Below are 22,876 nucleotides of genomic sequence, written 5' to 3' on the forward strand. Positions count from 1 at the left end.
TGGTTGCTGTTCTCACTAGTGGGGTCTCTCCCACACAGTCTCAAGGGGATGACATCCAGGAGCTTGTCACCACCCCTGTTGGTTTTACTTCAGCCCCTCTTGCAGGAGGGAGCTCATTCTCCTTTGTGGATCAGTGCAGTGGCCTAGTGCTAGAAGTAGAATTGCAGCTGCTTGCCCAGCTCCCCTGTAACTGAAGTACAGCCAAGTACAGCTTCCTCTCCTAGAACTCCAGAATCAATCTGGGATCTGGTGGTGGTTTTTAGGGCATTTGCAAGCATTTCACACATTGATGTTAAGTTTTTCTTAGTTGTGCTGTGTACAAATATGCTGAAGGAACTTTTTCCTGTACATAGGAGTGAGTTTTAGGTGCTTTAACCTCTGTCAGCACCTCAGCTTTGAGTGTTTTGGGTCCTCAGTTTGCTTTTGGTGAAAGCTTATGTGATAAAATAAATATGTGGCCTTACTTCTCTGTGACACTTAAATGAGTCTCCTGTTTTATTCTTCAGTGATTTTGAGTACTGTGCTCTGTTTGGGGCCCTCGCTACAACAGAGATATAGAGGGGCTGGTGCAGGTCCAGAGAAAGGCAGTAAAGCCTAAAGGTTTGGAGAACAGGGCTGGGGAGGAGCAGCTGAGGGAGTCGTGGGGGAGTTAGTGTGGAGCAGAGGAGGCTGAGAGCAGAGCTCACTGCTTTCCACAGCTCCCAGAAGGAAGGTTGCAGTGAGGTAGGGGTTGGTCTGTTTTCTCTTGTAACAAATGACAGGATTAGAGGAAATGGCCTCAGTTTGCCCCAGGAGAGGTTTAGGTAGAATATGAGAAGAAACCTCTTCCCTGAAAGGGTTGTCAAAGCCTGGAACAGGCTGCCCAGAGAATTGGCTGAATCCCCATCTCTAGAGCTGTTTAAAAGGTGCAGAGATGACCTCAGAAACTCCAGACCTGACTTGTGCCTGGCAAGGTCATGGAGCAGATCCTCCTGAAGGCTTTCCTAAGGCATATGGGAAATGAAGATGGTTGGTGGTAACCAGCATAGATTCAGCAAGGGCAGATCCTGTCTGATGGCTTCGGTGGCCTTTTGTGATGGAGCCTCAGTAAGTTCGCAGGTGACACCAAGCTGTGTGCTGTGACTGACAGGCTGGAGGGCAGGGATCCATCCCCAGGGACCTGGACAGGCTGCAGAGGTGAGACCAAGCCAACCTCATGAAGTTCAACAGGTCCAAGTGCAAGGTCCTGCAGCTGTGTGAGGGCAGTCCCAAGCACAGATCCAGGCTGGGTGAGCAGTGGCTGAGAGCAGCCTGGAGCAGAAGGCCTTGGGGCTGTCAGTTGTTGCCAAAGTGCCCAGCAGCCAGCACTGGTCACTGGCAGCCCAGAGCCAGCTGTGTGCTGGCTGCAGCCAGAGCAGGGAGAGCAGCAGCACAGGGAGGGGATTCTGCCCCTCTGCTCTGCTCAGACCTCACCTGCAGCACTGCCTCCAGCTCTGGGAAACACAGCACAAGAAGGACCTGGAGCTGCTAGAGGGGGACCAGAGGAGGCCATGAAGGTGCTCAGAAGGCTGGAGAAGCTCTGCTGTGGGGACAGGCTGGGAGAGTTGGGGCTGTTCAGCCTGGAGAAGAGAAGGCTGCAGGGAGACCTTAGAGCAGCCTTCCAGTGCCTGAAGGGGGCTACAAGAGAGCTGGGGAGGAACTTGTGACAAGGGCTGGGAGTGACAGGATGAGGGACAATGGCTTTGAGCTGGGAGAGAGGGGAGAGTGAGAGTGGAGATGAGGAAGAAATTGTTTGCAGTGAGGGTGGTGAGACACTGGCACAGGCTGCCAGGGAGGCTGTGGATGTCTCCTCCCTGGAGGTGTTCCAGGCCAGCGTGGATGAGGCCTTGAGCAAGTTGTGCTGGTGGGAGGTGTCCCTGCCCTTGGCAGGGGTTTGGAACTCGGAGGTCCCTTCCAGCCCATGCTTTAATCCTTTCAAAGGAGCACAGTCTGCCCATCAGCCTTAGGTGTAGGGCAAACATTTGTTTAGTTCTGGTTGGTTATATGGTTGCCACCACCTGTCCTCCTCTTTCCTCCTGGGTCCCACAGATTATTCAGGCACATTTTGCAAACAGTTTCCTATCTGCTCCCCAAGTCCTGACGCAGACAAAATGCCCTTTGTTTAGCCAGAATTGTTCCACGAGGAGCACCGGCAGATGGTGGGTGTTTGGCTTCAGGGGGTGTGCGGGGAATAAGCCAGAGGAAAGGAGAACTGCAGGAACCCTGCTGGCTCGCTGAATGGGAGCTGGTTATCACACTTGGAACTGCTGCTTCCCAGACAGTATCAAACAGTCTCCTTCTGAGGATGAGCTTTAGAAATGCTCTTTCAAAGGATCAGGTTTAGCTCAGCAGGGTGCTGTGGTGGGGCTGTGTTGTTGTTTTTTTGTTTTTTTAGGTGATGTCCTTGTGCATTGGAAATTCTTCCTTCTGTAGAATTTGGCTGTCAGGCTTTCTTCTCTAAGTGAAAGATATGTCTGTTAGAAAGGGCTGGGAAGAGGGGGATGAAAGGATGGATACAGGAAAGGCTGTGGCCTCAAGCACTGTCTGCAGAGCTTTTTGTTTCCTCCCTTGTGTCTGCAGACATTTCTTTTTCCAAGGGCAGTGCAGCTCCATGGAACAGTGCAAAGCAGCTGTGCCTTACTGCAGCACCTTTCTTGGAGTCAGCAGTCTTGACACTGAGGAGCACCTGGGGTGATGTGCAGTGGCTCTGGATTCATGGAGCACCTTTCACCTCAGTTCCAGCCTTTCTTGCTGTGGTGTGTTTCAGTTCTAGTTCTGCTGACCTCTGTTCGCCTGCAGGCTCAGTCGGGACTAAAGTTGTCTCAATCTCTCTCCATAGTCTGACCTGAAATGTGTCCAAGATGCAAAGGGAGGCTCATTCTACAGGGACCATTGTCCAGTGTTAGGTGAGTTGAAGATGAAGCAATTTATCTTGCTGCGTGTTGATTACACTTAAGTCTGCATTTCTCTTTCCTTTTAAAATGTCCTTGCTGGTGAAAAATAAGCAGCAGCACTTCTGCACCTTAGTGATGGGTTGTAACACTGCTCCAAATGCATCTGATCACAGAGTGGTGGGGGCTGGAAGGGGCCTCTGAAGGTCATCAAGCCCCTTGCCCAGGCAGGGTCACCTAGAGAAGGTCACACAGGAACATGTCCATGGGTTTTGAACGTCTCAGGAGATGGAGCCTCCAGCACTGTCAGATTTCCTCACGTTTAGGTGGCTGATGTTCAGGTCTGTGCCCATTATTCCTTGTCCTCTCACTGTCCTGATCCTGTCCTCCCGACCCCATCCGTTAAGTATCGGTCAGCATTGGTGGGATCCCCCTCGGGCTGCTCTCTTCCAGACTAGCCTCAGTCTGTCGGTCTCTCCTCATAAAGGAGATGTTCCAGTCCCATGATCTTCTTTGTAGCTCCAAAACCTTGGTATCCATGTGCCAAGTGCATGGCCAGGGAGCTGCTGAGTGTTGAGTAAGTAATAAACTGAGTGGTGTGCCCTGTGCAGTGTGTTTCTGAAGGGCCAAAAACTGCTCTGCACTGTTAAATAACTCCAAGCTGTTGGGTGAAGCTGCATCTACATGGCTGTGAGCTGGGGCTGTTCAAGCATGTATCAGTGCAGTGTTGGGTGCTGGTACTGCTGTGTGCTGGGAGATCTGAGCAGGGGCTCTCTTCATCACCTGCTGCACTGACTTACTCCTTCAGGGTCCTAGCTGGGCTGTAGGCGTCTACAGAGTGTACAAAGCAATTGCCAAGTGCTGTGTTCAAAGATTCACAGAATGGTTTAGGTTGGAAGGGACCTTAAAGATCATCCAGTTCCAACCCCTTGCCATAGGCAGGGACACCTCCCACCAGCCCAGATTGCTCAAGCCCTTATCCAGCCTAGCTTTGAATGCATCCACAGCCTCCCTGGGCAACCTGTGCCAGTGTCTCACCACTCTCACTGCACAGAATTTCTTCCTCATCTCCACTCACTCTCCCTTCCCCAGCTCAAAGCCATTGGCCCTCATCCTGTCACTCCCAGCCTTTAGTCAGAAGTCCCTCCCCAGCTCTCTCCTGCAGCCCCTTCAGGCACTGGCAGGCTGCTCTAAGCTCTCCCTGCAGCCTTCTCTTCTCCAGGCTGAACAGCCCCAACTCTCCCAGCCTGTCCCCACAGGGAGCTTCTCCAGCCCTCTGAGCATGTTCGTGGTCTCCTCTAGACCCACTCCAGCAGCTCCAGGTCCTTCTTGTGCTCGGGGCCCCAGAGCTGGAGGCAATGAGCAGAGATATCTCCAACTAGATCAGTTTGGGAGTAGTACTGCTTACTCCATCTCCAGCTAGATCAGCTTGGGTTCAGGACTCCTTACTATGTCTCCAACTAGATCAGCTTGGGTTCACTGCTATTTCATCTCCAGCTAGATCAGCTTGGGCTCAGGACTCCTTACTCTGTCTCCAGCTAGATCAGCTTGAGTTCAGTACTGTTCACTCCACCTCTGTAACAAACCAGGGCATTCTGGGATTGTGTCTTGCTTCTTTACTTAAAATGCTGTCTCTCTAGTCTGACATGACTGCAGATAGGGCAGCAAATAATGGGGTCTTGCTGTTTCTTTATCACAGAGGTAAAGCTTAGTTCTTATCAGTGCCCTTTATTTTTTGTCATTGCTTTAGAAGTCCAAGTCTGTGTTTTCTGCATGGAGCTTACTTTTAGGATGATGCCATATCTGACTGTGTGAGTCACCAAAGATAATTAATGAAAGGTTAATCACCAAAGATAGTAGGAGTCTGTTCTTCAGTTTTCTCCTGCTGTATTAAGTTGCACTTAATGGATGATGTTGAACTTGGTGGCTCTTGCTGCACTGTGTTCCATCTTCTCAGTTGTTAGTTGTCCCACCTGGTGTTTGTTAGAACCTCTCTCCCTTCTCCATGCCTTCTGAACACAACTCACAGGTCTCTTCATGCTGTGAATTTAAATCTACACTTGCATTAAAAGCCAGAGAGGTGGTTTTGGTACTGTGACAGGTGAAGTGGAGTGCAAATAGTACCCTAGCAGGGGCCCAGTTAACATGGAGTAGGAGGCAGTTGGAGCAAGCCCCTGGATCTAATCCAGATCACAACCACATTGGTGACCTCAAGGATGAGACACAGTAAAACCCCAGACAGTTTGCAGGTGACAGCAAGTTGCTAAGGGCTGTGGCTTGAAGCAGAGCATTACTCAGAAGAGCCTTGAGGAAGTGAAAGGTTTGGTGAATGGAAACCTCATGGAGTTCAGTCAGAAGTGCAGTTTTGCACTCAGGCATAGGAGAGACCTTCTCAGCATGGGCCAGCACATAAAGGAAGGCTACCAGGAGGATAGAGACTCCCTTTGCACAAGTAGACCTGTGGCAAAGCCGAGGGGTGATGGGGACAAGTTATTGCTGGGGACATTCCCATGGGACAGCAGGAGGAAGTGTTTGCACCTGAGAACAGTCAGAGGCTGGAATCATCTCCCAAGGGGGAAGCAGTGGAGTGCCCTGCATGGGGCAGTCTGAAGGCTCAGCCTGGCAGGGAGCTGGGCCAGCTCAGCTCTGCTGTGAGCTGGAAAGGTTGGAGTAGGTGGTGCTTGGGGTCCCTTCCCACCTGGCATTCTGCAAAGCCTACATACCACAGGTACCCTGCCTAGGAATTGTAAAGACCTGAGTGAGGAGTAGTGGTGAGAAAGACCTTGGCCTGGCACAGAGGAGCAGTTTGGCATCGTTGCAGGTGAGGCAAATTTCAGAGTGGCTTTATTAGCAGGATGGTGGACAACAGAAGAGGCAAAGTTGTTTTCCCACTCTTGTCAGTGGTGATGAAGCTGTGTCCAGTTTGTGTCCATCCATCTCCTCCTCCTTCCCCTCCCAGTATTGGGAAGATGTAGAGATTCTGATGAAGTGGTTAAGAGACTGAGAATGTGAATTTCAAGGACGAGCAGCTGGGGTTACTTGGTCTAGTAAGAAGCTCGTTAAGAGGTAATTGGCAAGCCACACAGAACCACATAAAGGGTGACTGGAAATGGTGGCACCAAGATTTCAGTAGTGCCAAATGGCATAGAGACAAATTGTTAGTGGCCCCTAAGGGACTCGAGACTCGGAGACTAAGCGTAAAGATCTCCTAATTCCAAATACCCCTGCACTGGGGCATGGAGATCTCCTACGAGCCCAGCTTGCTCTAAGACCTGTCCAACCTGGCTTTCAACACGTCCAGGCTTAGAACCTCCACAACTTCTCTGGGCAACCTGTTCCAGTGCCTCACCACCCTCATGGGGAATAATTTCTTCCTAATGTCTCATCTAAGTCTGACTCCAGTTCGAAGCCGTCAGCCCTCATCCTGTCACTCCAGCTCTCAGCCTGTGTTCACAGCAGAGCTGCTCCGACCCTTGAATTGTCTTTGTGGCCTCCTCTGAGTCTGCCCTGACAGTTCCTTGGCCTCCTTGTGCTGGGTTCCAGGGCTGGACACAGGACACAAGGTGGAGTCTCGCAGAGAAGGCCCTTTGTGGATGACTCCCTTAAGTGTATCAGAGCTGAAAGGCCCTGCCTCACCTCCCCCTGTGACAGCTGTAAGTAGCAGTGAGAGCCCCTGGTGGAGCCCAGCACAAGTCGCTAGCGTTTGCCACTTGTGTTGCTGTTTAGCTGCAGTTCAGTCAACAAGAAAAGCGGAAGTCCATGGCCAGAGGTTCACAGAATCATGGGATGGGCTGGAAGGGACCTCCAGAGGTCACCCACTCCAACCCCCCTGCACTCGGCAGGGATGCCCTCCACTAGGTCAGGTTGCCCAGAGCCCTGTCCAGCCTCATCTTGAATGTCTCCAGGAATGGGGTCTCAACCACGTACCTAGGCAACCTGTCCAGGTGGTTCTGTCCCTGTCCACTCCCTCTCCCCAGCTGGCTGTCCCTGCCTGCAGCGGAGTCCAGCTCCACAAGGTGCCTGCCTTCCGCCGCGCGGGGAGGGAGCGTGGAGGCGCCAACACTGCTGCCCTTGTTGGTTTCAGGCGAGCAGAACGGGAACAGGAACCCTGGCGGGCTGCAGATCGGCGACCTGGTCAACATCGACCTGGACCTGGAGATCGTGCAGTCGCTGCAGCACGGGCACGGCGGCTGGACCGATGGCATGTTCGAGACCCTCACCACCACCGGCACCGTCTGCGGCATCGACGAGGATCACGACATCGTAGTGCAGTACCCGAGTGGCAACAGGTTCGGTGCAGCCCTCCGTGCTGGGCCTTGCAAACTGCCTTTGCTTCAGCACCTGGACCACTTGGTGCCAGAACCTTTCTGTCCTCCCCTTGCACCTGTTAAGGTCTCTGCGAGGAAACGGATCCCTTCTGCGGTCACATTGACAGAGTCAGAGAAACATTCCGGTGGGAGGAGCCCTCAGGCTCGCCAGGGCCAACCACTAACCCTGCTCTATAGGTTCACTCTAAACTGTAGCCCCAAGCACCACATCTCAACGGGCTCCAAACACATCTAGGGTTGGTGACTTCACCACCTCCCTGGGCAGCACATTCCAATCCCTGACCACTCCTACTGGGAAAAATGTTTCCTCATGTCCAGTCTAAACCCACCCAGTGGCAGCCTGAGGCCATTCCTCTTGTTCTATCACTGTTTACCTGTGAGCAGAAACCAGCACCAGCTTCTCCACAGCCTCCTTTTGGGCAGCTGTAGACAGTGATGAGCTCTGCCCTCAGACTCCTATTCTTCAAACTAACAATTCCCAGCTCCTTCAGTTGCTTTGCACCAGATTTATTCTCTAGGCCCTTGACAACTTCCTTGCCCTTCTCTAAACTGGTTCCAGCACCTCCACATCCCTCTTGCACTGAGCTGCCCCAGACTGAACACAGCACTGCAGCTGTGGCCTCAGCAGAGCAGAGTCCAAGGGCACAATCCCCTCCCTGCTGCTGCTGGGCACAGCATTTCTGACCCCAGCCAGGATGCCTTTGCCTTTCTGTGCCAGCTTGGCACTGCTGGCTCATATTCAGCTGCTTGTTGATTTCAGCCCCCGGGTCCCAGCAGCTTTCCAGCCACACTGCCCCAAGCCTGCAGCACTGCTTGGTGGTGTTGTGGCCCGAGTGCAGGACCTGGCACTTGGCCTTGTTGATGCTCATCCTGTTAGCACTGGCCATGGATCCAGTCTACCCAAGCCCCTCTGCAAAGCCTCTCTAATCTCATGATGATCAACACTGCCACCTCACTTGCTGCCATCTGTGAACTTGCTGCCTCTCTCACTTGGTAAAAGTTTGAGTCCACAATAAGGAGTGATGTTCTGAACTGACACATTCCAAAGTGTAGTACTTAAGCAGTGATTTCTTTTCCATTACAAAGTGTTCCATGGTTCAAGGGGACTGGTAACAGCAGTGCAGTGAGGCAAAGCTTTCAGAGGGCATGTGGTGAAGTTCGTGTGCTGGGGGTCTTGTCTCATGTAGAGTGACCTCGGCACGGGCTGTGTCCAGCGTTTTAGTATTCCAGGGATTCATCAAAATATGGACCAAGAATGGCAAGAGTTGGGGAAGCTGTTGCCAAACCCACTCCCTACAAGTAGTTTAGATTTGAAGTTTGATGAGTTCCATCCATGCTGAGAGTGAGTCAAACCCAGCTCTAGAGCTGGATCCGAGCCAGTACATCCACATGCTTTGTGTTGTCTTGCTCTCAAGCATGTAACTTATCTTTCCATCATTCCAGCTTTATCTGGAGCCTGACCTGTGCAGTTTGTCTAGAAAATTAACAGTGCATTATTTATTCAGGCTTTCCCTCCAGGTACTGTTGCTTAATATTGCAAAGTAATGCAAACCAGAGCTGCTTTACCATCTGGCACAAGCTAAAGGGGCTTCTCTTGGCTCTCGTGGCTGCAGAGCCAGTGAGAGCATCTGCTCTGGCTTGTGGTTCCCTGCCTGACCTTTCTAGAGTTCAGGTAGTTGAATGAAAGCAAACTCCAGAACAATGCACGTAAGGGAGAGCTCTCCATAGTGTATTGCAATGAAGCTTATCACTGAGCCAGATGATAACTTTAAACCAGACAGATTTGTACAAGTGAGGGGAGTGTGGACATCTCTTCAGCTGAGGAGTGTCTTCAGAACTGTGTGGTGGAGCTTTGGACCTAGCAGGAGGGGACAGAATGCCCTCTTCTTCCTGGAGAAGATGTCCTGGGAAGAAGGCAACAGCACAGCTGCTTTCAAGGCTGTGTTGCTGTCAGCCTGCTTCACCTCAGCATATTTCTTCTTGGCTTGTACAAATGTGCCTCTCTGAAGGCATCCCTGGAAATCACAGAATTGTAGACCTCCAAAGATCATCTAGTCCTCTAGTCCCTCTGCAGTCAGCAGGGACATCCTGAACTAGATCAGGCTGACCAGAGTCCTGCTGAGCCTCATTTCAAGTATCTCCTCCAGGGATGAGGCCTCAGGCAGGTCCCTGAGCAACCTGTTGCAGTGTTCCACTACCCTCCTGGTGCAGAACTTGTTCCTGACATCCAGCCTCAGTCTGCTCTGCTCTAGTTTGAAGCCATTCTCCCTTGTCCTGTCGCTACAGGTCTTTGGGAGCAGTCTCTCTGCAGCCTTCTTGTAGCCTTCTTCAGGTACTGGCAGGCTCCTATTAGGTCTCCCTGGAACCTTCTTCTCTCCAGGCTGCACACCTCCAGCTCCCTCAGTCTGTCCCCACAGCAGAGCTGCTCCAACTCCCTGATCATTTTTGTGGCTTCTTCTGGACCCTCTCCATCAGCTCCATGTCCTTCCCACACTGAGGGCTCCAGTACAGGATGCTTTGGCACCTGTTGGCATTTCTGGTGATGAGAATATTGTTGCAGAACTGTGTAGTTCCATGTGACTGGACACAAACTGGTTAGCCACAGGCTGTGGTATCCACCTGCAGAGTGTCTGCAGGCATACAAGCAGAGTCTTGTCCAACAGAGTCTTCTTAAAGCTGTCTTTATTTGAGCTTGCACGTTGAAATCTCCTTTCAATGTCTCCCTCTCTAGGTGGACATTTAATCCTGCTGTTCTCACCAAGGCCAATGTTGTCCGAAGCGGAGATGCTGCCCAGGGTGCAGAGGGAGGCTCCTCTCAGTTTCAAGTGGGTGACCTAGTGCAAGTATGTTACGACTTGGAGCGGATCAAGCTGCTCCAGAGAGGGCACGGAGAGTGGGCTGAAGCCATGCTCCCGGTGAGTAGCTGTGTGCTGGAGTCAGGCTGGCAAAGCTGGGGACATATTCCTGGTCGTGATTGGCAGTCACAGCTGGAGATTGTGAGAGTCAGAGCTGAAGTGCATTTCCTCAAAAGCAGTGGTGAGGCTGCTGCTGTCACCAGCACCTCAATGCCTGTTCTGTCTTCGCTACATTTGCTGCCTTTGGTACTGTCCATATTCTTTGTGAAGCACAAGATGTGGCTCATGGAGAGCACAGCACCTTCCTTGTGGGCACAGGCTGGGAGAGATGGAGCTGTTCAGTCTGCATAAGGCTCCAGGGAGACCTTAGAGCAGCCTTCCAGTACCTGAAGGGGACTGTGGGAGAGCTGGGGGAGGGACTTTTGACAAGGACTGGAAGTGACAGGATGAGTGATAGTGGACTGAGGGTGGAAGAGGGGAGACTGAGACTGGAAATGAGGAAGAGAGGAAGAAATTCTCTGCAGTGAGGGTGATGAGACAGGGGCACAGGTTGTCCGGGGAGGCTGAGAATGCTTCCTTCCTGGAGGTGTTCACGGCCAGGTTGGAGGAGACCTTGAGCATCTTGGGCTCATGGAAGGTGTCCCTGACCATGATAGAGGGGTTTGAAGTGAATGATCTTTGAGGTCCCTTCCAACCCAACCTGTTCTGTGAGATGCGATGGGATATTTGCTCGGATGCAGTAACTGCTGAGCCTTAGCTGGAGGTATTGATAGTGGCCTGTTGAGCAAGGGCCCTCATCACCTGTGTGACATCCTCTGACATTCAGATTTCCAGCTGCTTTAGTGTTATTTGCTTTTTCTGTTTTCTTTACTGCAGACTTTAGGTAAAGTTGGTCGTGTCCAGCAGATCTATTCAGACAGTGACTTAAAGGTAGAGGTTTGTGGCACCTCTTGGACATACAACCCTGCAGCTGTCTCAAAGGTGGCATCAGCAGGATCTGCTATCAGCAATGCATCTGGAGGTAAGTTTGAAGTGTGACCACAGCAGTGTCTTTGGGGAGTGTTTGTGTTAATGGGTGCTGAGCCCAGCCCAGCCTGTGTGTGCAAGGTTGCAATGCTCTGGCGTGGGGGCAGACTAAGGGAGGCTGCACCTGTGAGGCAGATCCCAGGAGAAGCTGCAGTCAGTGTGGAGATGTAGGTGGGAATTAGGTTGGTAAGGTGAAAAAACTCCAGATGGAGTTTGGGGTTCAGTTTGCCCAGGGGTGTCTCAGGAAGCCTGCTCTAAGGGCTTTAGAGCCAAGGTTATTAGAGGGGACGTGGCACTGGGCCAGGGGCTAAGGCACGGAGAGAGTGTCCCTGGCTGGAGCAGGCAGACTCCTTGCTGAACAGATGGATCCGCTGCAGGCTGTTACTGGGGATCTTGGTCTTGCCTTAACGTTTTTGTCTTGAAATTCAGTCAGACACTAGTGACAGTGGGAATCTTCTCTGTGTCTGGGTAAGCACATTGCAGTTCTGTTTGACCTGCTCTCATCCCTCTGATGAGGCTGAACATGTCTGATGTGGTTCATTTTTGTTGGCTATTTCACAGATCGACTTAGCCAGGTTGGATGTGGCCTTGTGCAACCTGGGCTAGTAGGAGGTGTCCTTGTCCATGGCAAGGGGCTGGGACTGGATGGTCTTGAAGGTCCCTTCCAACTGTTCTATGTATCTATGAGTTACCAACCCCCAGATGAGTGTGCCTACCCCTGGTTGTGGCAGACAAGCTGGCTGTGGTCGCTCACCCTTGTGCTGAAGTGCCTGATGTCACAGCTCAGCTGTCTGAGCGGTGTTGGAGTGCAGCACCTACTTGGCACTGGAGAACAGCTTAGAGCTGCCATTTGCCAGGGGTTCCTCTGTTGCCTGCACCTGCCTTTATAACCATCATGGTCGCAGCCATTATTTATTCCTCTGTGCTAAGAGCTGTAATCCTGCCTTTTGTTTAACAACAACAGAGAGGTTGTCCCAGCTATTGAAGAAGTTATTTGAAACCCAGGAATCTGGAGATCTCAATGAAGAACTGGTTAAAGCTGCTGCCAATGGAGATGTTGCTAAAGTGGAAGACTTGTTAAAGAGACCAGATGTGGATGTGAGTGTTCTGTTTGGGGAGATTTTTCCTGGGGACCAGTAACACACGAGAAAGGGAAGCAGTCCTGGATGCTGCTTGCCAGTCAGCAGTGTGTCTGCACAGGAGTACAGCTGGGCCCAGTGTCTGGGCTGGGGAGGAGCAGCTGAGGGAGCTTGGGGTGTTCAGAGTGGAGCAGAGGAGGCTGAGGGCAGAGCTCATTGCTCTCTGCAGCTCCCTGAGAGGAGGCTATAGGCAGGTGGGGGTTGGGCTCTGCTCCCTAGGCTCAGGTGATGGAAGGAAAGGAAATGTCCTGAACTTGTGCCAGGGGAGGGTTAGGTTGGAGAGAAGGAAAAATGTCTTTGGTGCCAGAGTGGTCAGGGACTGGCAGAGGCTGCCCAGGGAGGTGGTGGAGTGCCCATGGCTGGAGGTGTTGCAGAAAGCTGTGGCCATGGCAGCTGGGGCCATGGTGGTTCTGGGTTGCTGGTTGGACTGGGTGAGCTTGGAGAGCTTTTCCAAACAAAACAGTTCTGTGATTCTCTTCTCCCATTTCTCCTGTGAAATGTGTTGAGGATGTGTGACAATACTGCACCACAGCCTTTCTTGGCAGATATGTTGAGTTCTGTTGTGTATCATGAGCTAAAACAGCTTCCAGCCTCAGCCTGCCAGGGTTGTGGGAGGCAGAGAACCAAGCACTGTTAGTGAAAGGTCCTCAGCTTGTGTGCTGTGTGGGTGGGGTAGCAGTGGGGTGGATAGGAGGTGGTAGGGTAGATTTGGGGGATTTTTTTTGCTGGTCCCCATCCAGCCTGTTCTGTCACATTCCTTTTCCCAGCTTGTCTGATCAGCTCAGACTGAACCATCTGAAACAGTGCTTAAGAGTCAGCTTAGTCAGTGCTGAAGGTTTGTTGCAGGGAAGGTGTTTAAGTCCCTCTCAGATGTTTCACTACAGCGACAGAATTCTTGCAGACTAAACTCCATCAGTTCTTAGGAGTAATTTGTAGCTTGAGATGATACAGACCCTGGCATTTACAGCACCAGCAGGAGTCACTCTGACCAAAAAGAGGAGACCTTGTTCAGTGCAGTGTAGAGCTGCCAGCTGCTGTCGTTCTGCTCTGATTCTCCCACTACACTCTCATGAGACCTCACCTGGACTACTATGCCCAGCTCTGGAGCTGCTGACAGAGGAAGGGCAAGAAACTTATAGAGCAGGTCCAGAGGAGGCCATGAAGATGATCAGAGAGCTGGAGAACTTCTGTGGGACTGAAAGTTTGGGTTGTTCAGCTTGGAGAAGAGAAGGCTGCAGGGAGGCCTTCCAGTGTTTGGAGTAAGCTACAGGAGAGCTGGGGAAGGGCTTTTGATAAAGGCATGGAGTGATGCCAGGAGAAGTGGTGATGGCTTCAAACTGGGAGAAGCTGGATTTGGATTGGCCACTGGGATGCAGCCCTTCCCTGTGAGGGTGCTGAGGAGCTGGAACAGGTTGCCCAGAGAACGTGTGAAGGCTCTAAGCCTGGAAGTGTTGGAACCCAGGCTGGATGGGACTTGAACAAGCTGGGCTGGTGGAAGGTTGGAACTAGATGACCTTTAAGGTCCATTCCAACTCAAACTGTTTATGATTCTGAGACCTCTTCTCCAGGTCTTGCCACTCCTGGGCTACTGTAACAAAAGGCTTTAATCCAAGTATTGTTCAAGTCTCACTGTTTGAAGTAAATCTCTCTCTTCTTTCCTTCAATCCAGCTAATGCTATAGAAATGAAATAGGATTTAGAAGGCAGGCCAAAAGAATTGGGGCTGTTCAGCCTGGAAGAGAGAAGGCTTTGGGAAGAACTTAGAGCTACATTTTAATACCTGCAGGGGACCTACAGGCAGCCTGGGGAGAGACTGTTTAGAAGGGCCTGTGGGGACAGGGTCAGGGGCACTAGTTTGTAACTGGAGCAGGACAGAGTTAAGTTGGACATCAGTAGGAAGTTCTGCCCAGTGAGGATGGTGAGACACTGGAACAGGCTGCCCAGGGCTGTGATTGAGGCCCTATCCCTGGAGACATTCAAAATCAGACTCAGTGTCCCTGGGCAGCCTGCTGCAGTTGGAGATGTCCCTGCTGCCTGCAGGGGGGTTGGACAAGATGCCCTTTGAGGGTCCCTTCCAACCCAATACAAGCTGTGACTCTGTGAGTCCATGTGTGCTGGGAAGGCAGCTAAAAGTTGTTCCTGTGTGCAGTTGTGTGAAGCTTGCCTTTACTCCTGGGAGCGTGCTGCTGAGCTGTCAGGGGTGTGCATCTCCAGCTCTCTCAAGGCCTGGCTGTTTTGCAGGTGAACGGGCAGTGTGCTGGACACACAGCAATGCAGGCGGCCAGCCAGAACGGCCACGTCGACATCCTCAAGTTACTCCTGAAGCAGAACGTGGATGTGGAGGCAGAGGTAACCCTGCACAACTCCTTAACACTTACACTTTGCTGCAGAAGCAGATAGAGCTAGTGCAGGTGCCTTGCTAAATGTCCATCTGAGTGCCAGACTGCTGTTCTTACTGGGCTGAGGTGGCCAAGCTGGGCTTGCTGCCAGTATTGCGGAAGGTCAGTATTGATTCCTCGGCACCTCTCATTAGGTGCAGTACAGTGCTGGTGTGACACAGCTCTGGGAGCTCTCTGTGCTTGCAGGGGATGAAGTTCCTTATTTCAACAGTAGAATTCAACGTTCTTTTCAGCGTGGCTGAAAGTGAGCCAGGGTGTGCCCAGTGGACAAGAGGGGCACCAGCATCCTGGCCTGGATCAGCAGTGGTGTGGCCAGCAGGAGCAGGGCAGGGATTGTCCTTCTCAGCACTGTTTGGGCCACATCTTGAGTACTGTTTTGGGTCTCTCAGCCCAAGAGGACACAGAGGGGCTGGAGCGGGGCCAGAGAAGGGCAACAAAGCTGGGGAAGGGCCTGGAGAAAAGAGTTGGGGAGGAGCAGCTGAGGGAGCTGGGGGGGTTTAGTGTGGAGAAGGCTGAGAGCAGAGCTCATTGCTCTACACAGCTCCCTGAGAGGAGATTGGAGCCAGACTGGGCTTGGTCTCTTGTCCCTAGGAACAAGTGACAGAGTGGGGTGAGATGAAGTATCCTGACATTCTGCCAGGGGAGAGGTTTAGTTTGGACCTATGTTTTTCTTCACAGAAAGGGTTGTCAGGGGCTGCAACAGGCTGCTCTGAGACAGCGGTGAAGTCGCCATCCCTGAAGGTGTTTAAAAGCTGTGTGGATGTGGTGCTGAGGGTCATGGTTTAGCAGCAGATTAGGTATTAGTAGATTGGACTCGAGGGTCTTTCCCAGCCTAAGAGCCCACTGTGAGGCTCAGAGACAAAGCTGCATGGTGCAGCTTCAAGTTTCGATCCTTGCCATGCTCATGCAGTGCTCAGTTAAGAGAAGATTTTTACCTGATGGAAGTTGGGGAACGAAGTAATAGCAATGCTGGAGCAGGAGCTGGAGTTGGGTTATTGTAACTTCAGCCACGTGGAAGAGTTTCTCTTGTTTCTATTCTTTAGCATTAGCCTCTGTGAGGAAAGCCTCTGACAGCATCCTGTGAGATGTGCAGCTTTGGGTTTGCTTTGGTTGCTCCATAGCCTGCACTGTTCCAGAGTGGTCTGAACTGCTCTTCAGCTGTGCCATGGAACCAACGCTGTGCTCTGCAGTGGCTGAGTGGTACTGTCTGCTGTGCTGTGAGGGAGGACTAGAAGCATCAGGGAGGCGAGCAGGAGCACTGCTTCAGCAGCTTCATGCTCCTACCCCTGCTCATCTGCCAGCAGCACTGATCAGAGCTGATGTTTGCTCAGGATCACAACTATCAGAACACTAACAGGGAATGGTTTTTCCTCAGGGTTTCATTTAAATGCTGAAGCCTTCTTCATGGAACTCTGAGTTGTGGAAGTGAAGATTGCATTCCTGCTGAGTTGTGTCACTGCATTCACTGACTGTGTCCTTGCCATACCTGAGGGGATCCTACAGGAAGGCTGCAGAGGGACTTTCCATAAGGGTGTTTAGGGAGAGGCCATGGGGGAATGGTTTGAAGCTGAGGGAGAGCAGGGTTAGGCTGAAGCTGAGGAGGATGCTCTTCAGTATGGAGGTGGTGAGAGTCTGGAATAGGTTGCCCAGGGAGGCTGTGGCTGTCGCTTCCCTGGAGCTGTTCAAGTGTAGGTTGGATGGGGCCTTGAGCTGCCTGGTTTAGTGGAAGGTGTCCCTGCCCATGGCAGGTGTTTGGAACTAGATGATCTTTAAGGTCTCCTCCACAGATTGTGTGAATCTGTGAACTTCTAATAAATTCCAGCATCAATCCACCATTTCCTTTGGATAAGATTTACTAACTTCAAACCAAGGCACATAAAATAAAAGCTAATATATATTGGCTTAATTGTATGGACAAGGCAATCCTTGCTTTGGAATCTAACACCTGGGCTGCAGGAAAGACTTATCCTGGGTTACTGAGGGCAACATTTTGGGTTCAGGGGGGCTGGGTTTTGTCTGGGAGTTGGGGTTTTGTGCAGTGAGTGTTCTGTGGTAGAAACCCAAATCAATCTGATTTTCTGCTGCTGGTCTTAGGCTGTCAGTTAGGCTCAATTGTCTTACAGGTCTTTTCCAACAAAAACACTTCCATCACACAGAGTTTCAGGGCAACAGCACAGAGTATGGCAGTGAATCTGTGCATGCTCACTCCTGTCTGAGGCACTCGTTTCATGAGAGGTGAGACAGGCATGCTTGGCTCATTTGCCTTTCCTTTGAGGAGATCAAGTGTGCCCAGTTCTGCAGTTCAGTCTTGTTTAAGTGCTAAGGAAAGGTAGAAGATCCAGGCTGAAATGACTGCTTCTGCTGCAGGACAAAGATGGAGACAGGGCCGTGCACCACGCAGCCTTTGGTGACGAGGGGGCAGTAATCGAGGTGCTGCACCGCGGCAGCGCCGACCTCAATGCCCGCAACAAGCGCAGGCAGACGCCGCTGCACATCGCCGTCAACAAGGGGCACCTGCAGGTGGTGAAGACTCTGCTGGACTTCGGCTGTCATCCCAGCCTCCAGGTGAAGTAAATGTTGCTGTGGGTTCAGCTTTTAGCTGCTAAATTATGACTTGCTGTATGGAGATGCTTTGTGTAGCTGATAGACCGCACCTGCAATGCTGTGTCCAGTTTTGGGCTCCCCAATTCAAGACAGAGGGATCTGCTGGAGAGAGTCCAGCAGAGAGCCACAGGGATGACTGGGGGACTTGAGCATCTCCTCTATGAAGAGAGGCTGAGAGCCCTGGGGCTGCTTAGTCTGGAGAAGAGAGAGGAGATCAATGTCTATAAATATCTGAGGGGTGGGTGTCAAGTGGATGTGGCCAATCTCTTTCTGGTGGTGCACAGTAATGAGACAGGGAACAATGGATGCAAACTTGAATATAGAAGGTTTCATGTTAACATGAGGAGAAGCTTCTTTACTGTGAGGGTGCTGGAGCCCTGGAGCAGGCTGCCCAGAGAGGTTGTGGAGTCTCCTTCTCTGGAGACTTTCCAAACCTTCCTGGGTGCATTCCTGTGTGACCTGCCCTGGATGATCCTGCTTTTGGCAGGGGGTTGGACTTGGTCTCTGGAGGTCCCTCCTAACTTCTACCATTCTGTGATGTGAAGTGACCTTGTGAAGGTCTCTGTCCCAGCCCCTACCCCAGTTGAGCCCTAATTAAAGTGCTGTTTGTTTCCTTGGCAGTTAGATAAGCACCTCAATTATTTTAGGCACTGATGCTAACTAGTACCTTCAGACTAGTTATATGTAATTGTTAATCTGTTAATTCAGATTCATTCCTTCTCTATGGAATCCACAGCTGATAGGCACAGCTTTGCACTTTCTGGCTGCTGCTGTGCAGTGCTTTGATGAAAGAAGCCTTTTTTCAGAACTGACCTCTCACTGCTTGAACTGTTGAGCCAGGTTCCCTTTTGAAAAGGTTCACCCTTCTATCCTAAAATCCCTCCTGCACAGAGCCTCAAGTACCAGAGTTTTGCAGGGAGTTTGATCTATAGTGAATGTGGCAGAGGCTGACAGATGATTGCAACCTCCTGTTGAGAAGGTAGAGTGGAAACTGCTCTCGAGTAAGCAGGTAACCCCCATTGTGCAGGAGCTGAGTGCATCCACATGCACTGCATTAGCAAACCAGCTCAGAACAGGCAAGTTTGGAGGGGTTTGACACAAAAAGCTGCAGTGTGCTGGGCAGATCAAGGCACAGTAATCATGGAATCATGGAATGGGATGGAAGGGACCTCCGAAGGTTATCCGGTCCAGCCCCCTCTACACTCAACAGGAACATCCTCAACTAGATCAGGTTGCCCAGAGCCCTGTCCAGCCTCACCTCGAATATCTTGAATTTCAGACTGGATGTAAGGAGGAAGTTCTTCAGCTTGAGAGTGGTGAGAGCCTGGATGGGTTGAGGCCCCATCCCTGGAGGTGTTTAAGGCCAGGCTAGATGAGGCTGTGGCCAGCCTCATCTAGGGTAGGGTGTCCCTGCCCATGGCAGAGGGATTGGAATTGACTGATCCTTGTGGTCCCTTCCAACCCTGACTGATTCTATGCTCTCCAGGGATGAGCCTCAACTGCCTTTCTGGGCAACCTGTTGCAGTGTTCCAGCACCCTCACTGTTCAGAACTTGTTCCTCACATCCAATCTCAATCTGCTCTGCTCTAGTTTGAAGCCATTGCCACTTGTCCTGTCACTGCAAGCCTTTGGGAACTCTGCAGCCTTCTTGTAGCCCCCTTTGCATACTGGCAGGCTGCTGTTAGCTCTTCCTGAAGCCTCCTCATTGCCCTCAGCAGCACTTTCCCTTGTTGGGGTCCAAGGTCCATTAAGAAGCCTACAGGAAGGACAAGGAGCAATGGTTTGAAATGAGAGCAGAGCGGATTTAGATTGGATGTGACAAACAAGTTCTGCACCATAAGGGTGCTGGAACATGGCCAGCAGGTTGTCCAGGGAGGTGGTTGAGGCCTCATCCCTGAAGGTGCTCAAGGTCAGGCTCAACAAGGCTCTGAGCAGCCTGCTGTACTGGAGGGTGTCCTTGCAGGGGGTTGGACTGGATAACCGTTGAAGGTCCCTCCCAACCCAGACCATTCTGTGAGTATTATTTCCTTTAGTTTTATACATGGGAGTGAAAAAGTGAGCTGTCCATAGCTAGTCGGGGGCTAGTGAGAGTGAGCCTGCTGCAGCTGTACCTCAGGCACACCTAACAAACTTGGGAGTACACAAATGCTGTATTTTAGGACAAGAAACTCCATTTTCTTGAAAGGGATTTCCATGGTTATCTTTTGACAGTAATTCTGAAGGAAGCAGGCTAAGGCATTCTTTTACTCAAGAGCTGGATCTGGACCCCATGATTTGGATGTTAGAAGTAACTTCTTCCCTGAAAGAGTTCTCAAACACTGGCACAGGCTGCCCAGGGAGGCAGTTGAGTCCTCCTCCCTGCAGGTGTTTCAGAGAGGCAGAGCTGTGATGCTGAGGGCCATGGTTTAGCCAGTCCAAATGATTCCTTGGTTTACCTCCTTGGTTTGCCTTGTCAGTCATCAGGAGGTTTCTGCTGCTGTACATTCAAAAGTGAGCAGACTTCCTTCAAACAAGTGGCCATGGTGATTGTCTGCTCCTCTGCTTCCACCTGGCCTCATAGGTACTGCCCTGGTCTTGCTAACACCCATCCAGACCCCACTGAGCATTTGCTGACCAGCAGATAGAATAAGGAGTCCGGGCAAAGGTGGCAGTCTGTCGTGCAATGATGTATGTCTTTGGGGCTACCCATGGGGAGCCAAAGTGGAAGTGCTGAGCTTCAAGAGCCAGAAGTGTGTTTTGGATGGAAGAGCTCAGTAGAATGAGGCTATGAAATTCCATCTGGAAAACCTGATTGTAATTGAGAATAATGAACATCCTGCGTGTGAGCTGAGGAACTCCCATGTACAACTGTGAGTAGGCAGCTGGCTCGGTGGATGAGAGCACCCAGGACTCAGACACGACTGGAATATTTATCTGGCCAGCACTCTGCTGCTCAGGCCTCTTCACTGTGTAAACAGAAAACTGTTAGTCTGTAAACAGTGCATTCAGGAAACAGGATCAATTAAAGCAAATGAAAATGACATCATTTAGTTTTGGCAAACTGCTTTGAGTGTTTCCACGTTCTGGCCTGGTTTGTTTGGCAGCTTTTGAGTCTGTAAAGATCTGGTTTTGCATTAGTGCCCTGCTGAAGCGCTCGGTTCCTGTGGTAGTCAGCTTGCAGCGGCGTCAGTGACAAAAGACTTCCTGACTTCTGTGCTGTTAGGATTTTACTGGAAGCATAAATCTAGAGAGTTTGCCTGTGCAGCAGCGAGTAAGCTTCCATGGATGTGTTTTCTCACTGTCAGCCTAGGACATTCCTTTTCCATCCAGCCATTTCAGTGCTTCAGTAAGAAATGTACAAAATGCTTCTAGGAATAAAAAGTACTTTTCCCTTGTTTGGGATATTTGGAAAAGAAAATGTCCAGCTAAAAATACAGAGTCTTTGTCTGTTGGGTTTCCATGTACCTTGTGTCATCTGGGGCTAGCCCTAACAAGCCTCAAGCTTCACGCTGCTTATGGCATTGGCCTTTGCTTGACACAACCAAAGTGCCTAAGTTTGTTACTGGGCTGCATTTTATTTTGCTGTGCTTCTGTTTATATTTCACACTGCCTCTTTGGTATTGTCTCTTCCGTGGTTAATGGCTGGCTCAGTCCTTTCTTCCATCACCCCAAGTTTCCCGTCTCCCCCTGCCTGCCTGATCACCTCTCCACATTCATTTTTGTTGCTGCTGTTCTATTGCTCAAACTGTAATTTGGGCACCAACTCCATCTGGGTACGAGGCAGGGAGAAGTTGATGTCTGCTGGTGTCTTGAGGCCTGTCAGATGCCAGGCATGCCTGAGTTCTGGTGGCAGTGCCCACACAGAAGGCTGGAGCCCCGGGGAGCTCCCTCAAGGGCTGGAAAACCCAGAGCAGGAGCGGAAAGGAGCTTGCTCTGTGCTCTGCAGTAGAGCCACGCTGAGGTCTGAACTGCTTTGTGTTTGTGTAGTCAGGTTTCCCAGCGGTACTGAAGCATCTTCTTCTTGGATGTGGGTGGGTGTAAGAACTGATGTGAGCTGCCTCTGCCCTAGGACTCTGAAGGCGACACTCCCCTCCACGACGCCATCAGCAAGAAGCGTGACGACATCCTCGCCGTGCTGCTGGAGGCAGGGGCAGACGTCACCATCACCAACAACAACGGCTTCAATGCTCTTCACCATGCTGCACTCAGAGGAAACCCCAGGTAAAGCCTGCCTTGCATTTCACCGTTTGGAAGAGGAAAGGAAATGCCTCGGGGAGGGGGGGAGATGATGCTGTTCCTTCCAGAGGTCCTTAAAACTGCGGCAGTGTTCCCTCACCTTTTGGTGCTGCTCAGACCTGTGTCCTTTTACAGCTTGGGAAGCCATTCCTAGAATGAAGCTGCTTGTCTGCTCTGTTCAGGTGACTCCAGATCCTGCAGAAATAGCCTGTGGTGGCTGGAACATTTTGCCAACAAGTGCTTCAGTAAGCAAGTTCTGAAGTAAGATAGGATTTGGCTGTTGGAGTTGGGAAAGGGATTTGAGATTTTGAGACATGCCTCTTTGTGAATTATTTAGGGTGCTGTGACGTTATAAAGTGATCTTAGATTGTGGCATTAAATTGTAGTTGCCAGTATAAGAAACATTTACTTTTCTTTTCTCAAGTGTGTGGGAGGAATTTCTGATTTCATCTTTGATAGCATAGCTTACCTGCAAAGGTTCATTTCAAGGCCTATTTCTGTTGGTGCTAGTTACGGTTCAGCTACATTCCACCTGCAGTAAGAGCTTTCCAAAGCTGTACTGCATAGGTACAAAGTGGGGAGCTTGCTGCAGGGCTTCTTGCTTGTTAAATTGGATAAATGGGATTCTTCCTAAGTGTCAGCCTAGGCAGACTTCAGCTTGGTACTGGTGTGGTGGAGAACTTGAAATGGGAAATGTGTGTGTACTTGTTTACTGAATTCTGCTGCTGCTCAGTGAAATTGGAGCAAGGCTGCACTTCAGTGCATGGGAATGAAAGCTTTGTTAGTCTCCTAGGACGTAGCTATCAAGCCTGATAGGTAATAAATAGTAACATGCATTTGTAAATGTGTATGGAGTGGAATCACTTCACAAAGTAGGTGTTGATAGGAACAGTAAATGTGGTTAGTTTTCTGCAGCTCTCATAAGAGCTGTGTAAGGGAACAAACACATCAGGGAGTTAGTGAAGGGAGCTTGGGTTTGGCATTCAGGAGACAAATTCTTTCAAGCCTCACTTAGTAACTTACTCTATGAATGTGAATTCTGCATATTTCATAGAATGATAGCCTGGGTTGGGTTGGAAAGAACCTTGAAAATCATCTAGTTCCAATCCCCCCTGCCATGGGCAGAGACACCTCCTACTGGAGCAGCTTGCTCAAGGCCCCAGCCAGCCTGGCTTCCAATGCTTCCAGGCTTGGAGCCTCATAGTTTCTCTGGGCAACCCGTTCCAGTGCCTCACCACCCTCATGGGGAAGAATTGCTTCCTGATGGCTCATCTAAATCCAGCTTCTTCCACTTTGAAGCCATTGCCCCATATCCTGTCACTGCATGCCTTTGCCAGAAGTCCCTCCGCAGCTCTCCTGGAGCTCCCTTCACGCTCTGGCAAGGCTGAACATTTCCATAACA

At 51.0% G+C, this 22,876-nt stretch overlaps 1 protein-coding gene across 3 annotated transcripts in view; it reads left to right on the forward strand.

The window, feature by feature from the left end:
• Positions 1-22,876, forward strand: part of MIB1 (MIB E3 ubiquitin protein ligase 1) — a 98,189-nt gene that overhangs the window by 25,470 nt on the left and 49,843 nt on the right. For all 3 annotated transcript variants that reach the window (XM_064170712.1, XM_064170713.1, XM_064170711.1), the window contains exons 5-12: positions 2,858-2,924; positions 6,994-7,198; positions 9,969-10,152; positions 10,969-11,113; positions 12,083-12,216; positions 14,498-14,605; positions 17,023-17,220; positions 21,308-21,459. In XM_064170712.1, the coding sequence (XP_064026782.1) occupies positions 2,858-2,924; positions 6,994-7,198; positions 9,969-10,152; positions 10,969-11,113; positions 12,083-12,216; positions 14,498-14,605; positions 17,023-17,220; positions 21,308-21,459 (1,193 nt within the window). The remainder of the gene's footprint in view (positions 1-2,857; positions 2,925-6,993; positions 7,199-9,968; positions 10,153-10,968; positions 11,114-12,082; positions 12,217-14,497; positions 14,606-17,022; positions 17,221-21,307; positions 21,460-22,876) is intronic.

This window comes from Pogoniulus pusillus, chromosome 34, assembly GCF_015220805.1.
Source record: "Pogoniulus pusillus isolate bPogPus1 chromosome 34, bPogPus1.pri, whole genome shotgun sequence".
NCBI classification, from domain to species: domain Eukaryota; kingdom Metazoa; phylum Chordata; class Aves; order Piciformes; family Lybiidae; genus Pogoniulus; species Pogoniulus pusillus.